A 16,318-nucleotide genomic window follows, 5' to 3' on the forward strand; every position below is an offset into this window, starting at 1 on the left:
TCTACCTCATGTTATTGTCCAGACATTGTCCGTTGTCATGTCATTAAATTTTCTCCATGCCTTTGTGTGGGTTTTCGTTGGGCACGCAGGATAAAACTGTTACTTGTTCTTTGGTCCAGCAATAGACTGTCATCCAATTTAATACAGGAGCAATGTGTGCTCTCAGTCCTACCGTGCCCTTTATGCTTCCAGGATATGCTCTGGTGTGCAGCTAGTTAAAAGAGCTGTCATAGTACTGTAGTCATGATAAATAAGAACTCACTGTCTCCTAGTTTTTGTTCCTGATGAGTTCTAAAAGTAAAAATTCAACTAAATTTGCTTCACCAAATCTTATATTTTAGGCCAGAAAAACACAATTGAAAAGATCCAGCAAAATAATTTTTTTTAAGGTGTCAAATCACTGAGAACTCTTTGACAGAGAAAATTAAGACACTGCATTCCTTAAAAACCAGAGATACACTTCTATATATTAAACTACAATATACTTGCAAACATGAACTATTACCTGTTAAATAGAAATCAAAATGAATGTATTAGTTGTAAAGGTCTTGGTGGAAAATAGTCATTTCATAACAAGTAAACATGTTGTCTTCAGAAAGATTCTATATGCTTGATTTACATTTTCCTTCTATTTCTTGTTTTTTGTTTAAACTTTTTCAAACTTGCTTCCTTCAAGGCCTTAGGGTTCAAGGATTTGTGAAAACAATCCTTTATATCTTACGGAGTACAAATATAGTACGAAGTTAATGCAATGTTTATTTAACAACAGAACACTCTTTTAATCATTTTATCCAAATAGAAGACCATGCAAAGCAGACTGAGCAGCCCTTGATTTTTAAAAAGTAGCAACTCTAAAACAATACCTAAGATTTAGCCTGAATATAAGTTGAAGATACAGTATATGTTTAAAAAGATTTCTATAAATTAATTTTCCCTGCACTTCCTCATTAACTTTATTGTCACAGTTTGAGATATCCTCCTTTATCAATACTCTCTGTACTGTACATTAACCATTTCTTGGTACATCATCAATGAAAAGCTTATCAGATATTTACTTTTAAACTCAAATCACATATTCATGATTATTTATCATTGCATCCCTGACTTCCGACCAATTCATGACTGAATATTCCTTAGGAGACTCACATTTGGTATTATCTCGTGACGTGCCATATAGTAGGAGTTACTGGAGCAAACATTGCATAACTTAGACATTTACTACTCATCCTTATAATAATAAGCTAGCACTTTACACAATGGGTGTTTAACATAATGACGCGTGCTGCAACATGTTCTGCATACTGATTCATTAGGATATCAAGGAAACACCTAGATTATCTTTTAAAAAATAAAATAAAATTTGGGTTCACTGAAATACATGTACAGTATACCATATATTACAGAATTTTTGTCAAATAATAAGAGTATTAGAACAACAGTCCATTATATAAAAAGCATGTAAAAATGACATGATCGAGTGTAAAGACATGTCTAAATTACATCTGCACATTATTAATTTTACACTTCATATAGCGTGACACATTTTCTTTCAGGTTTCTGACCGGTTGCTGTGGAAACATGAACAAATGTAGGGATTGACCATCAGAGAAGATTTAAAGTACTGCCATGTCTTAACCGCAGGCTAAAGGTACATTTAACTATTAAATGCTCTTTTAATTTAATTTCAACAGTAAACTCAACAGTTTCGAAAATGAGGAATTCTTTTACAAACTATTAGATTTTGTGAAGTTACCTTTGTCATTGTACAGTTTTTTCACCAATTGTACTATGTACAATACTACAGCTTTTTAAAGATGCTTATTTGTAATGTATTTCAGGTGAAATATTCTTCTCTGTCTATAGCGTATTAAAAGTAAAAATCAGATTATTAGTAGCTGCAGGTGTGGCTGCAAAGGCCAGAGGGGAACATTTAATTTCTCTTTAGGTGCTCACAGATGAATCAGTTTGTTAGAGAGCCCTTCCCTGCAACTCCATAATTGGACATAACACACAAGAACATACAAGAATTTGGGAGTAACTTTCTTACAGATGAGTTAGGAGATGGGAAGACTGCCAGGAGCAAAAAAAAAGGCATAGCCCACAGTTTCCATGTCGACCAGGAATGTGAGCAAAGCACCTTGGGATAGGCTGTCAGCTGGGTGCTTGACTTCCTTGTTTCTATTCTGATGCAGGTCATTTGAGTAGTGAAAAGGAACCGTGGTGAGCTGAAGCTCAACTTCATAGACAGGCATGGGACACAGACAAAGAGATGTGAGCCCGAGATCTCATGGTAAGAAGCAAAACTCTAATTTACATGGTTAACTTTGTATCAAAACAAAAATACAAGTCTTTTCTTTTTGAATTGCTGTAGCTGAGCAAGAGAAAGAATATTCCCCCTGCTGATACATTTTTCACTCTTGATCGGTGTCTTTATAACCAAAAAAAGATGCATTTACAGTAATTCACAGATTTATTTAAACATGTTCTTAGTCCTCTTTTTCATTTTGAGGAGGCATCTTAATAACATTTTCATTCTTTAAACTGAAATGTAAGTTACTAATTTATTGAATCAAAGGGATGTAAATTAATGTAAATAAAAAAAAATATTGATACTGCTGAATACAAGTATCTCTGAAGATTATATTGTATGTGGTCAGTAGTATTTCCAGGTCGATTTCAGTACCAAAAGAACACTTAAGCCTGATTGTGGCTATCCATGAAAAGGGTATGATCTCTATCAGTTTAAAAGAAAAACAACAGATCATGCAATCAGCTCCAGTTCTCTTGTTTAAGTTGACTGTGTGCAGTTATAGTTTAGTGGATACTAAAATGAAAGAATTCCAATGAAACAGAAACTTGATATGTTATTGTCATAGATGATTGTAATTTATACAATCGTTACTGTACTGTTAGTAAAACAAGAATCATTTTTAAGTGCTGTGTTAAAAGAATGTACAGATTTTAATAAATTCTAAGTATAGTATTTAGCTGAAAAGACTATATATTTCTGTTCTTGACTGTAGTTAAAAATCTGTAACAGTCATTTATAAGAGTGCTGACTTTTGACTTAGTGCTGAGTGAGTTAAGGACCTCTTGAACACTTGCTGATGGCATCATTATCTTTAGGTACAAAGGGCAAATTTTGTTATAATTTAGAAATAAGCAGTCATTTGCCTTGAGATGTACCTCTTTTCTTTCAGTGCCCAGCCTAAGGCAATCTCATGATGCATTGCTCCTACAGTATAGATTTAAAAACTTTCATTACTTTTACTAGTTAAGAACTTAAATGGAAAAATGTTTGAGCCATAATACAATATACTGTATACAGCAGCATTTGTTAAGAAAAATAAAATAAACAAGTAAATACCAAAGTACAAAAAAACAGAAGAATGTATAATTTATTTTTTGTAGTATGTTAGGCTAGCTCCCCATTATTGCCTCAGATGTACAGCCACACATATTAAGATTATATGAACAATACTTGTAAATCCACATTATAACAGGCAGTTAGTGCTGCATGAAGATTTTATTTTGAAGTACTTGCCCATATAATTGCTTACAGTAAGTTTCTGATTATTCCAAGGTTTACAAAAGACATGATCAAAAGAATAATCAGATTAGGGAACTGTTTAATGACCATGAGTTGGTGGCTCTAAGCATTCTGTATATTTTCCTAATTTTTTTAGTTATTTGCTTCCGTGACTGCATGAACAAAACTAATTTTAGATGGAATGATTTGCTTTTATACACTTTTATCTTTTTGAGAAAGCGAGAATCGTGGCATTTGATTTAACAGCTTGATGCTTTGCTGAGAAATGACAGTTTGAATTGATATTTATTAACAGCACATAAAAAGTGAAAAATGTTTTGGAGAACAAAGTCTATTCAACAAAAAAAATGAAAGGTGTAGTTTATATAAATAAAACAATATAAATAAATAATACAACAGGTGCATAATTACAGTATTGGACATAATTGTGGAATTAAAGGGAAAGTCAGTATGCCATGCAAAATATTAATAGCGCTTGGATAAAAGTGAAGGGCTTTTGTAACAGAATGTTAGGGATTTGTAAAACTGGTACTTTTGACAGTAAAAGAGGTTGACAAGACAAAGACATTAATATGAAATTTGTATTTTACTGTATGTCCACTTTTTTTCCTTTGTTTCTATTATGATTTCCAATACTGTAGATAAGTTACTATCTACATAAAAAAGATTTTTTTATGTGAACAGAAATTCAGGAAACGGCATGGTATTTAACATTTGGGTGTTTGAAAGAAAACAAACAATTCTTGATACTGATGGTGTGTTTTGTGTTTGTGTTCAGTATATGCTGAGTCTTGTGGAATGGATGTAGAAAAATGAGATATAATAAAGTTTTGGTCTCTTTCTTATTCTATCAGACTTATATTTTGCTTGCACTTAAAGCTTATATTGTGTAATGTCGTAAACTACCAAATATTTCAAAAGCAGGCATGCAGGATGCTCATTTCATTTGTAGGTCACTCGTGTTTACAGCATAGTGAAGTAAAAACGTCATTGTCCTGAATTTCCTGGAGAAATCACATTTGTGAGTACCAGCCATGATGCAACAAGGCTTTTGTTTCCTAGCAAATATGTTGGGGATCCATGGCATAATAACTTTCCATTAATACTGTATATCAGATAGTAAAATGGTTTATTTAGGAAATTTCATGCTAATTCAATGCATAATGTTTACTTACAGTACATGTCTTTATTTTAAATATTGATTGACTTGGTTTAGTGTCAATGGTGGAGTAGGTAATTTAAATCAAAAGGTTTCATTTTTGCATGTACAAGTTAACTTCTTCAAGTTCCTGAAATTGCCAGCAGTTTTATTGACATTGAAGTTGCCAAATTACTGTAATATTGCTCTGCATGGCCTCAGGATGAGGAAGTCTAATTCAACCTATCATAAACTACGAGTGTGGAATAATGAATGATAATATGATAACATGTTATTGCAGTCCATTCATGTCATTCTATGATACTGCAAAGGAACAAGTAATAGGTTTATTCCATGCTGAAAAGAGAAGAGGGAAAACACAACGTTTCGGCAATGAAGCCTTCTTCAGGGCAGACAGCAAAGATGAAATAGCACAGAAGAACAAAAGCTGGGAGAAGGGAGGAAGCAGGAGGGGCAGAGAGGCAGAGAGGTTACTCAGGAAGTGCAGAAGGGTGAAGAAAGATGTGAAGTCAAAACCTGCATGAGAATAGAATTCTATGATACTGACAACTTTAGCACACTGAATCATTCTCCACCTAATTCTGCCTGAATTAAGGAAAAGTCAACTGAATTCATTTTCTAAATAGAAATTATGATCTAGTTGATTCACTTGTTTGTATTACCTAAACTTTAAAAATGATCAGACTAAATGTAATATTTTGCTACTTGTATAACACTAAAAACGTCTAAGACTCCTAGTCTTCAATGCAATCTGTTTTTCATAATCAATTAAACTATTTAACTATTAGTTTTGTTTACTTTACTCAGGTATTTATATTCAGTATTGCATTAAAATTACCATATAATAACTATTTGTTTCAATTTAAATTAAATTTGATCAAATGGAGGTTTGTATTTTGCTAAACAAATTGCTTTGCACAGGGCAACATTTAATCTTGTTTGCTTGTTTTCTTAAACAACTAAGATCTGAGTTGAGCAAGAGACTTAGCAGCTCCTGTAAACTGGTGTTAGCAGCTCCTGTAAACTGGAATGCTGTTGCCAGATAATGCAATAATTATTTAGAAATTAAAATATATATACTGTATATATTTTAATTCAGAAAAATAAAAGTTAGTAGGTCAGCTCTAAGGTAGCTTTTGGTATCCCTCTTTCAATTTCAAAACAAAGATTTGGAGTTTTAAAGTCAACAATTCAGTTACTGATCTGCAATAGAAGAGCAAATGTACTGTGTAATTGTATATATATTATTCCAATTGACTATACTTGTTAATTTTACATACTGTCAAAGCGACTATTTTTATTTGTTATGGACACATCCACATGAATTTAACAAGTACTACTTTGAATAAAAGGTTTCTAGTGCAAGGTACCACTAAGAAACATCTTAGTGCACCTCAAGACACAAAAACAAGCAAACAATAAAGCTTGTAGTCTGTTCCTTTCACCGAGTATGTGCAGTAATGCTTTACCTGAACAAGACTAAAAAACACACAAAAAATATTTCATAACAAATATAAAACCATGCATAATATTGTACACACCATTGTGGCAAATTACATTACAGATATGCAATTATTTAGAATGGTTGATAACTGTTTTAACTGAATAAGAGTTTGAGCTGGAAGATAAGAGCAGACCTGCAGGCAGAGAGTAAGGTGACAGTGAAGAAAGACAATTATGAACTTGAGAGCCGATAAGAACTTTCTGCACATGCAGCTCTGAAACAGTGATCGTGATATTCTTTAGTGAAATTTTAGCTACTGTACATGTTATTTATGCATTTTGTTTTATTGTGTTGTATAATGTTTATGAAGGAGTCACTTCGGTAAACCCTTACCAGATTTTCTTAATGAAGTTGTTATTCTATAACATTATCCCATAAGTTATTCTATAGCTCTGTTAAAAACACATTAAAAGGTATAAGGGTGAAATGTATTGGTGGAGTAAAGGAAAAGAATTGGGTGTGTATTTTTATTATAATGCAGATGTCAGTGATAAACCAAAACCTGTACCTAGAGGATTATTGCAATAACTGAATACTCTGCACATATAATGTGGTCAGAAATAAAACACAGTGATCCATCATGAAATCAAAATTGGGGTGAGGAATCTACTTTTTAGATAGTTTATTATATAATCATGTCATTATTTTGATAAACTAGAAACCAAAGGTATTTCATTATACTGTAATAATTTAATTGCATTTTCTGTGGCACCAATATGAACCCAGAATATATAAAGCAAGGTAATCTTTGCTCTATATACTCCAGAATTCCTGAATTGCTACAATGAAACAGTCTCTGTAGGTTTTCTTTCTTCTAAACGTTTTAGATGAGACTAAACTAAAAGAAATATAGAATATGTTGTAAATTACTGTTCAAGTGCCATTTCTGGGTACAAAAGATGTTGGTTTGTACAGTTTCTGAGTTCTGTTTGTAAGAAATATGACCTTGTAAGATTAGAATACATTTTTTTTCTTGAATTACATGTTACATTATAATATATAATTCTATGTGCTACACTAACATTTGTGTTTATAATAAAATACACAAAGTATTATAACCAAATTTATTACAAATAAAAAAACTTGGTGTAAATCAATGAAAAGAGAAGTATAATCATTATTTGCATGTATTTTTAGATAACTAAGCTTCATAGCACAATCACTGTATTAATGAAAAAACATGAATAGCAAGTTTCAGTTACAAAACCAAAACTCCTTTCATGTTTTTTCACACATCTGCTTGTTTAGTATTTATAAAATGTGCTACTAATAAATTTGATGTCATAAAATGAATGCAGATAGTTAAATGATATTTGTTCATAGCTTAAATGTACATAACTAAAATAATAAGAATATAATTGAGCCTTATTAAAACCATTTATGGCATTAACATTTACTGGACAAAGTTCCTCAGAACTTTGGTTATTCCAATGATCACTTAGGCAAGGCTTATTTTGTGTAATAAAAAGCTTTGGATAGGTTCTATGGTAAACTGCTACGCTTACTGAAAATGAAGTGACCTGGAAATCAAAACAAAGAACTACCAGACTTTCGCCTATGGCAGCACATTTGTAAAGGAGGGGAGAGTTAAATTTACTGGGACCTACTGTAGTAAACTTTACTTGTGGTGGACAGTTGGTATGTAGAATTTTTCATTGCTTTCAGTGCAGAACTTTCTCAGTTTTTTATTTTGTGTTCTTTAGAATAGCACCCAGTATGTCTGCTTTATGGCTGCTTTCCATAAATATGGAAATATGTGTTTTACATTTTTTGCTATCCTAAAAGTAAACATTTTATTTTATATCAATCCGTACTCTGATTCTGTCCACCACCATTGCAAATGTAACATGTCCCCGCCACACAGTTTTTCAATTTTGAATATTAGAGCTTGGGTAAAATGTATGATGAGAGGCCTGTCTTTATTGCCAAATGTATTCCCTGCTTGCTCATGAAATATATGGGTATGGTTCTGAAACGTAGCCAGTAACCACTTCTTTTTTCAGACCCATGTGAAGTACTACTGTATATTAACAAGCCACATCGTACTTCTGACAACAGCTAAAATAGGTATCTCTTGTTGTAAATACATATTTATTTCTCACCTCCACAAATGATGTTTTTCTTTATACTGTGCTATTTAAGCCCTTCCTATGGTGTCCCATTGTGTAAAATTACTTGACTTAGTGATGCATTGTAAACATAAAAACTAAACAGAAACTTTAAGATCTAAGAGCATTAAGATCTAAAAGTTCTAATGTTGTCTCATCTGAGAAAAATCCATTAAGGATTTGAGTTGTTCTTGTAGTAATTGCTTCCTTCTTGCTCTCTGACAGTCTTTCATTTTAATTATCTATTTCTTTCTTTTTGTTTTTATTTGTATATATAACATATTAATTGCTTGAGTACTTTAAAGTGTCATGATTACAGCCTTTAATGCAAAAAAAAATGAAAACTGTAAAAGAGTCTGTGTATATTTGCAAGGCACTATACGTCTGTGTTCTCAATTTTGCTATAACATGTACTGTAAAGTATTCAAATGTATTTTGGAAAGTTTAGGAATACTGTATTGTCTAATCTGAACATAACTCTCATACAAAGCAAATGAAGTAAAATATTTCACAATTCATTCTAAACAGAGTGAAAATGCCAGTGGCAATTAAAAGAAAACTACATATTGTGAAATATTCTTTAGAATAAAGAGTCCAGTTGCACTGCAATTAAAAAGGGCCTCTAACTGTCAAATGTTCCAAACACTAAGCAAATGGGAAGTTATACAGGATGTTGCAAATTGTGCGCAAGAAACTAAAGCAACCACAGAAGAATAAAAAGTTCTCTATGCTTTGGAATTTAAAGAACCCTTTACATGGGAATTTATTTGTAATAATGTATATGTAATTCAATAAGTATTGTGGTTTGGTGGCTTCTTCAATAAACTATTAAAAACAAATAATAGAGGGATAGTAATTGAAAATATTTTAATAGAACTGCTAGCCAGTGCATTGATTGCAGTGCCATTTTACATTTTACATATGCTTACTGTATATATATATGTAGGTAGGAAATAGCTTGAGCCACTTTTGACACCCTGCTGGGCATGTAATCAATCACATGATCTTTTAAACAGACAGGCCCAGGAAAAGAGACACAAATGCAGATTCAAAATAGTACAATTTATTTTACCTCCTACACTGCTAAATAAAATAAAAGGCAAACACCAAAAGAAAGTGAATCAAACAAAACCTCCTTTTTGAGCTCCTGGCTAGACTTCTTTAAGTCCCTAACTATCACAACTGGGCAGCTAAGCTGTTTACTGGCTTTAAAACACTCAGTCTCTCTCCCAGAGACTCTCCACAAACTTACAAAGTCTCAAAGCTCAGACTCCTTAGTTCCACACTCCTGCGGTCAGTCCTTCTTCTTCTTCTGATGAATGGAGCACACAGAGTGTCTGCCTTCTGACCTTCCAACCAACAGTGGGAAGCTAGTACTTACTGTTTTTTTAAATTGTCACCTGACCAATTGTCTTCCAGCAAATGGTCAATTGAATGAGGGCAGCTGCTCATTCCCCATTTGTCTGGACTCACTGCCCTCTCACACATCATTTGTTCCCAAGAAGACACTTCAGAAACTTTGACAGGACACAGGAGAAAGTCTCTTCAATGACAGAACAGGCAGAAATAGATTCTTGTACTTTCAATAACTGTGAAGTTGGATAAGAGCCTCAGCCAAGCATACTCTCCAATCATCTTGGATTTCCTTGCCATCGGGCTAAGATCATGCTTTGATAATTTTGAAGGAATTTGATGTTCTCAAGTTTAGTTTTGCTACAAATGCAACAAATACAGGATGGTTGTCTAGCTCCTGGGTGAAGCAGAAATATAAGTCTAATATACAGTGCAGTCCATAAGTATTTGGACAGTGACACAATTTTTGCCATTTTGGCTCTGTGCTCCAGCACATTGGATTGAAATAAAACAATTACTATGAGGTTAAAGTGCAGAATGTCAGCTTTAATTCGAGGGTATTTATGTCTATATTGGGTGAACCATATAGGAATCACAGCCCTTTTTATACATAGTCCTCCCATTTCATGGGACCACAAGTAATTGGACACATTAATATAATCTTAAATAAAATTTGGCATGTTTTCAAATCCTTTGCAATTGATGACTGCTTGATGTCTGCAGCCCATAAACATCCCCAGACGCTGGGTAACTTTCTTGGTGATGCTCTGCCAGGTCTGTAATTCAACCATTTTCAGTTCCTGCTTGTTTCTGGGGCTTTTTGCTTTCAGTCTTTTTTTTTCAGTAAGGGGAATGCATGCTCAATGGAATTCAGGTAGGGCGATTGACTTGGCCAGTCAAAAACATTCCACTTTTTGACCCTGAAAAACTCCATAGTTGCTTTAGCACTATGTTTGGGGTCATTGTCCTGTTGCGAGGTGAAGCGCCTTCCAATGTGTTTTGAAGCATTTGGTTGGATCTGAGCAGATAAGATGCTTCTGTACACTTCAGAATTCATCCTGCTGCTGCTGTCTGCAGTTACTTCATCAATAAGGTCAAATGAGCCAGTTCCACTGGCAGCCATACATGCCCAAGCCATGACACTACCTTCACCATGTTTCACAGATGAGTTGGTATGCTTTGGATCATGAGCAGTTCAATTTTTTCTCCATACTTTTCTCTTTCCATCACTCTGGTACAGGTTAATCTTCATCTCATCTGTCCATAAGGCTTTTTTTCCCAGAACTCTAGAGGCTTTTTTATGTAATTTTCAGCTAACCTTAACCTGGTCTTTCCGTGGCCTTTTACCAGTGGTTTGCATCTTGTGATGAACCCTCTGAAATTATGCTGGTGTATTCTTCTTTTTATGGTAGTCTTTGACACCTCTATGCCTACATCCTGCAGAGTGTTCCTGATCTGTTCAACAGTCGAAAAGGGGTTTTTCTTCTGTGATCTATCAGGTCATTTGTTATTGCTAAGCTCACCAGTGCGTTCTTGCTTCTTAACAATGTACCAAACAGTTGATTTTGACTCGCCTTATATTTTAGTCTCTGATTGATTTATTCTTATTTTTCAGCCTCACGATGGCCTGCTGTAATGGCATTAACACTTCTTTGGTCGGTCCTTATGTTGAGAAACAACAACAACAGACTCCAAATGCAAATGACACATCTAGAATCAACCCTAGACCTTTTGTTAGCTCTCCTGTGCATGAACTGATAATGCAACAACACACAGCTGGCCAAGAAACAACTGAGCAGCCAATTGTCCAGTTACTTTTGGTCCTCTAAAATTGGAAGACTATGTATAAAAAGGGCTGTGATTCCTATATGGTTCACCCAATATAGACGTAAATACCCACAAATTTAAGCTGACATTCTGCACTTTAACCTCATAGTCATTGTTTCATTTCAAATCCAATGTACTGGAGTACAGAGTCAAAACAACAAAAATTGTGTCACTGTCCAAATACTTATGGACTGCACTGTATATAAATATAAAAATAGCTATTAATAATTAAAATATAATATCTATTAGCAATATCCCAGAATCTTGAGAGACCTAGAGCAAAACTGCTGAGTGGGCAAAACCTGTAACAAGCCAATACGCACAGTTGGTACAGACTTACCCAAAAAGTCTTTCATCTGTAATTACTGACAAAAGTTATTCCACCAAATATTGAATTCGCACCTCTGAAAACTTATGCCATCAATATATTTTATTATTTTCCCTTTCTTTTTTTCTAACATTTACTGTAGCTTATCATAGCCTTAGTAATCATTTTGAGCAAACAGGTTTTGAATGTAATATGACATTTAAAACATGTATCACTCTGTCATTTCAGGAAGGGCCAGAATACTTTTGCAAGACTTGAAAGACAATGTAGAAAGAAAATTACTGTTGTCTCTAACTGCAATTTTTATTTTAATTTCTTTCTTTTTGATTATTATGTGAGAACAAATTAAGAGATGAGAAATTCCCTCAAGGCAGTTCAGTTGATGTACATTTGTTGGACAAAATGCACTGCTCATGATAATGTGTAACTCTTGATTTCTGAATGTGATGAGTGTATTTGCAATTTCAATACTGATTAATTTGCTGGAGTATAAGAGAAAATTACTCATATTTTGCTACTGTAGCTAATGTAAGGATAGTGCTTGAAATAAACTAATAGAAAAATAGAAAAAATCTATTGATTGTTTAAGGAAAAATGTATCATCAGTTTTACATACTGTCATTTCTTATCTTCTAATAGATTTTGACATGTTACTGCAGTATGACACATCCTCTAAAGCACTGCACCAATTATCAATCAATAAGCACTTGTTTCTCTTTCATGACATTAATTTTTGTCTTAACTGCATGTTTCAGTCATCATGAAATGATTCAGTGAAGTATGATAAGGTATAGAAAACTAACATACTGTACATCCAAATCTTGTGCCCTCGATAAATGAATAGCATGTACAGCTTACATCTACAGAAAGTGCCTAAAATGAACTTTAACTGTAATTTCATTCTGACCTTTACGCGGGTGGACCTGTTCTGTAGATTTATCTTCAGATTCATCCATATAAAAGCAGAACACATTTATGGGAAGATCCCAGAAACTGGAATCACATGGTTTGTGTGTGTGCCAATATGTGTTTGCCACATGAAAGGCCACCATTAGGAAAATAATGTACCATGATTATACATTTAGAGTAAGTACCAGCAGTCAATGCGAGTAAAAAGAGACATACAGTAAATACATTAGTAGGTGTTTGGTACCTCTGAGGAAAAAGCTCAATCCACTCACCAGTTCATGTCACATACTGTATTTTTCCAGTATTTGACCATTCATTTCTACAGGAGAGATTTACAGGTGACATTGCACTACAGTATGTCACTGAGGTAACTACCTGTAGATGACTACTGTTTTAAACATAGTATGACATTGAGTTGGCTATATACACAGTGGTATGGAGTTTGCCACCTGAAGTCTAGTTTAAGCTTTGTACAGAGTAGAACTGTGTGCTCACAATGATGGTGCATATTTGACTGACTACTTCTGAACTTTCTGTGGTGGCGAATCAGATGTCACTCTGTCTTAAAATAGGGTGACTATTCAATGAGTATTCCATAGCAGCAGCCTTGAAGTGGAAAAATAAATTAGAATATCGGACGTAATCAACATAAGGATATATAATCACACCCTTTTACAAAGTATATAATAAAAAGACTTTGCATACTTTTGTACATATGACAATGAGGCCATGAGGAGTATTCATGTAAGGCTAGGGTTTCAGTCTTCTTAAGAATCTTTACTTTAAGGAACTAATTCTTACTCATTTTGAAATCCATTTAACAGTACAATCAGTTTGTGAAACCTCAGGATTTTTGCTTTTTGTTCCTGTTTTACAGGTTTGTTTAAAAAGAAATAAACATGCATATATAAATATTGTTTTGCAATACCAAATTATATGCTTTTGACCTGTGCAGCAAGGTCTGGAGGTCTTTGCTAGATCCCTAAATAAAATCTACCTAAATAAAAGGTGTTATAATGCCAGTTCCATATATTTGTTTTTTTTTAGTTTTTCTTGTAATCTGTAATACACACCCAGATGAGTTCTGGTATTTCTTTACCTTGTCTAAGCTTGTTTGTGTAAGCTGTTCTCAGAAATTAGATGTGCTCTGTTGCCAACAGCATTAAATATAACTGTAGTTATTTCCAGGGTGGTCTGTTGTAAACATTGTTAAATATAGCATGTAGCACAAGCTTAAATGTCCTTTCACTATTTCCATTTTGATGCTGAAGTAGTCTATTTCTTCACGTTCAGTAATTTAATGCCAAGGAAACACTAATGTATTTTGCGCTTGACCAAGTCTGTATTTAATAACAGCACTTACTGAATAGCAATGTTCAGTGCAGTGAGAAAGAAGTAAGAATGACAAAGTCATACTTTTCTGCCACCAGCTTGTGAATGTATTGTAATTTTCCATAACTTAAATAAAGTCTGAATTTTGTTCATCTTATTGGTATAAAACAGCTGGTTTCTTTCTGCATTTTAGGAAAATGAAATATTATATAAGAAAGAATAGTTGTGATTTCAGGTAACTTCACTGCACTGTATGTTTTTATTAACTCTGAAAATTGTTTGTTTTTTTCCATTATTGGTTCACAGTTTCTACAGCTGATGCCCAATGAGATTTGTGGTTAATACTGTCCTATTGACGGCATCCCTCATGACACACCACAGCAATAACGGCTGTTCTGCTGTCTGGAACTCCTCCTTGTCCTGCTCTCAACATGATTCTGAAAAATCAAACCTTGAGGTACTACAACTTGGAATATATCTTTGCTTTTTAATGAGAAAATCTAATTTCTTTGTCATATTTTTCTCAGATGCACTTTATCATATTTAAAGTATTCCAATTTTTCGAGTTTCCTAAAATCTTAAGACAAGCTCTGACCATTGAATCAAATGGTTTCAGGCTGAGAATGTTTTCTTTTGCCTATGATGGGCCAATGTACTGTACATTAACACCACAGAGAATAATGCTCTTAAACAGTTAATTGATGTCTTTGACATTTTAAAAATAGTTTTATCTATAAGCATCTTCAAGAGATTTAGCAAGTTTTGAGACAAACATTTTGGATCGTAATATTAGTATATTAATAGTATTAATACTATTATTAAAATAAAGACTAAACCTTCTCTTAAAAATAACAAACACATCTGATGATAGTTGTTTATAGTTCCATCCATAATATTACCCCATATTATAAGTCATTCTTGTGACTTTTATTGGTATTATAAAAAGTATTCATAAAGTTTTTCAGCATTGATGTCTTTCTTATTAATTAGTTTTTAATTAACATAATAATCTTATTTATTGTTGAGAAAAATCAACATTTTTTAGTTATTTTTTTATCATTTCCTATAACATGCTGTAATGCTGTAAATTGTAAGTCTGAGTGGTTTACTCCCACTGATACACTGATTAACAATGCTAACAATGCTTTATAGTGTTCTATATCCTGTACTGTGCACGTGATATTTGTCTTTTGCAGGAGAAGTGGCTGAAAGCCAGCACATCCCTTGTAGAGAATGAAAAAGCATTTCTGGACTGCCTGTCTGATCTCAATACTAATGTATTGCAGCATTTGCTGTACTACAGTAAGTTCTAAAACACTGTAATATATTCTAGCTCCATAATTTGAGATTTTAATTAGAGATTTCAATGAAAATAGCTGAGTGATTCTACAACATTTTTGGCCATGGTAATGATCCTAAGATGTAATGGTAAGATTACCAAATTTCTCTAGTTTAAGGAGCTAGCATTGCTTAAACAGATGAGTTATGACGATAAAGGAACTTAATCTTTTCAGTATTCATGAAATATATCTCGGAATGAAATTTCCAGAAGATGAAGCCATTTGGCTCATGTAGCCCAGTTGATTGCTAGTAACTAATCAATCGGAGATTCTCATCTATCCAGAACTCCACAACCCTTAGTGTAAAAAGTACCTCCTGTTCTAAATGTTCTTTCAACCAGTTTCCACTAGAGTCATGTTTATGTTTCAATCCTGATTCAATCCTGATTCCGAATAAGATCATTGGAGTTTGGACTTTGTGGATGGACTTTGTGAATAGCATTTGAGGAATTTGAAATTGATTTTACTTACTGTAGGTCAGGTTACCTCATATAGTATCTGCATGCTACCTGCATGCAATACTCTGCATTTGTCTGCACATAACTTAGATTGTTGATCTAAATTAAGAAGAGAAGTGATTTTAATATGATCACTGTAGTACCACACTCATTATATCACTCCAGGTGCCTCAACTTTCATCATTTATTTTTAACTGTTTTCTGTCCATTAACAAATCATTAATCCAAATATACAGCACATCAAAAGAAATGTATCATTAGAACTATAACAAAGTTGAGTCATGAGCTCACATGAAAGACAGCCAGTATGTTCCCAGGATTCAATCAATATAGTGCTGTCAGAATGCCATCAATCACTTGTTGTGACATAGTGTTTCTAATACAATAAGAAAATAGTCATGAAAAAGCAACATGATGATATATACTGTAGATGACAGCTGTGGTTGTGGC

At 33.5% G+C, this 16,318-nt stretch overlaps 1 protein-coding gene across 2 annotated transcripts in view; it reads left to right on the top strand.

The window, feature by feature from the left end:
* The first annotated feature begins 2,179 nt into the window (after window positions 1-2,179).
* LOC148832742 (ALS2 C-terminal-like protein) overlaps window positions 2,180-16,318 on the top strand; it is a 52,791-nt gene continuing 38,652 nt past the window's right edge. For both annotated transcript variants that reach the window (XM_088919578.1, XM_088919579.1), the window contains exons 1-3: window positions 2,180-2,290; window positions 14,377-14,527; window positions 15,267-15,372. In XM_088919578.1, the coding sequence (XP_088775704.1) occupies window positions 14,396-14,527; window positions 15,267-15,372 (238 nt within the window). In that variant the 5' untranslated portion in view covers window positions 2,180-2,290; window positions 14,377-14,395. The remainder of the gene's footprint in view (window positions 2,291-14,376; window positions 14,528-15,266; window positions 15,373-16,318) is intronic.

This window comes from Atractosteus spatula, chromosome 6 (assembly GCF_055471065.1).
Source record: "Atractosteus spatula isolate fAtrSpa1 chromosome 6, fAtrSpa1.hap1, whole genome shotgun sequence".
Lineage (NCBI taxonomy): Eukaryota > Metazoa > Chordata > Actinopteri > Semionotiformes > Lepisosteidae > Atractosteus > Atractosteus spatula.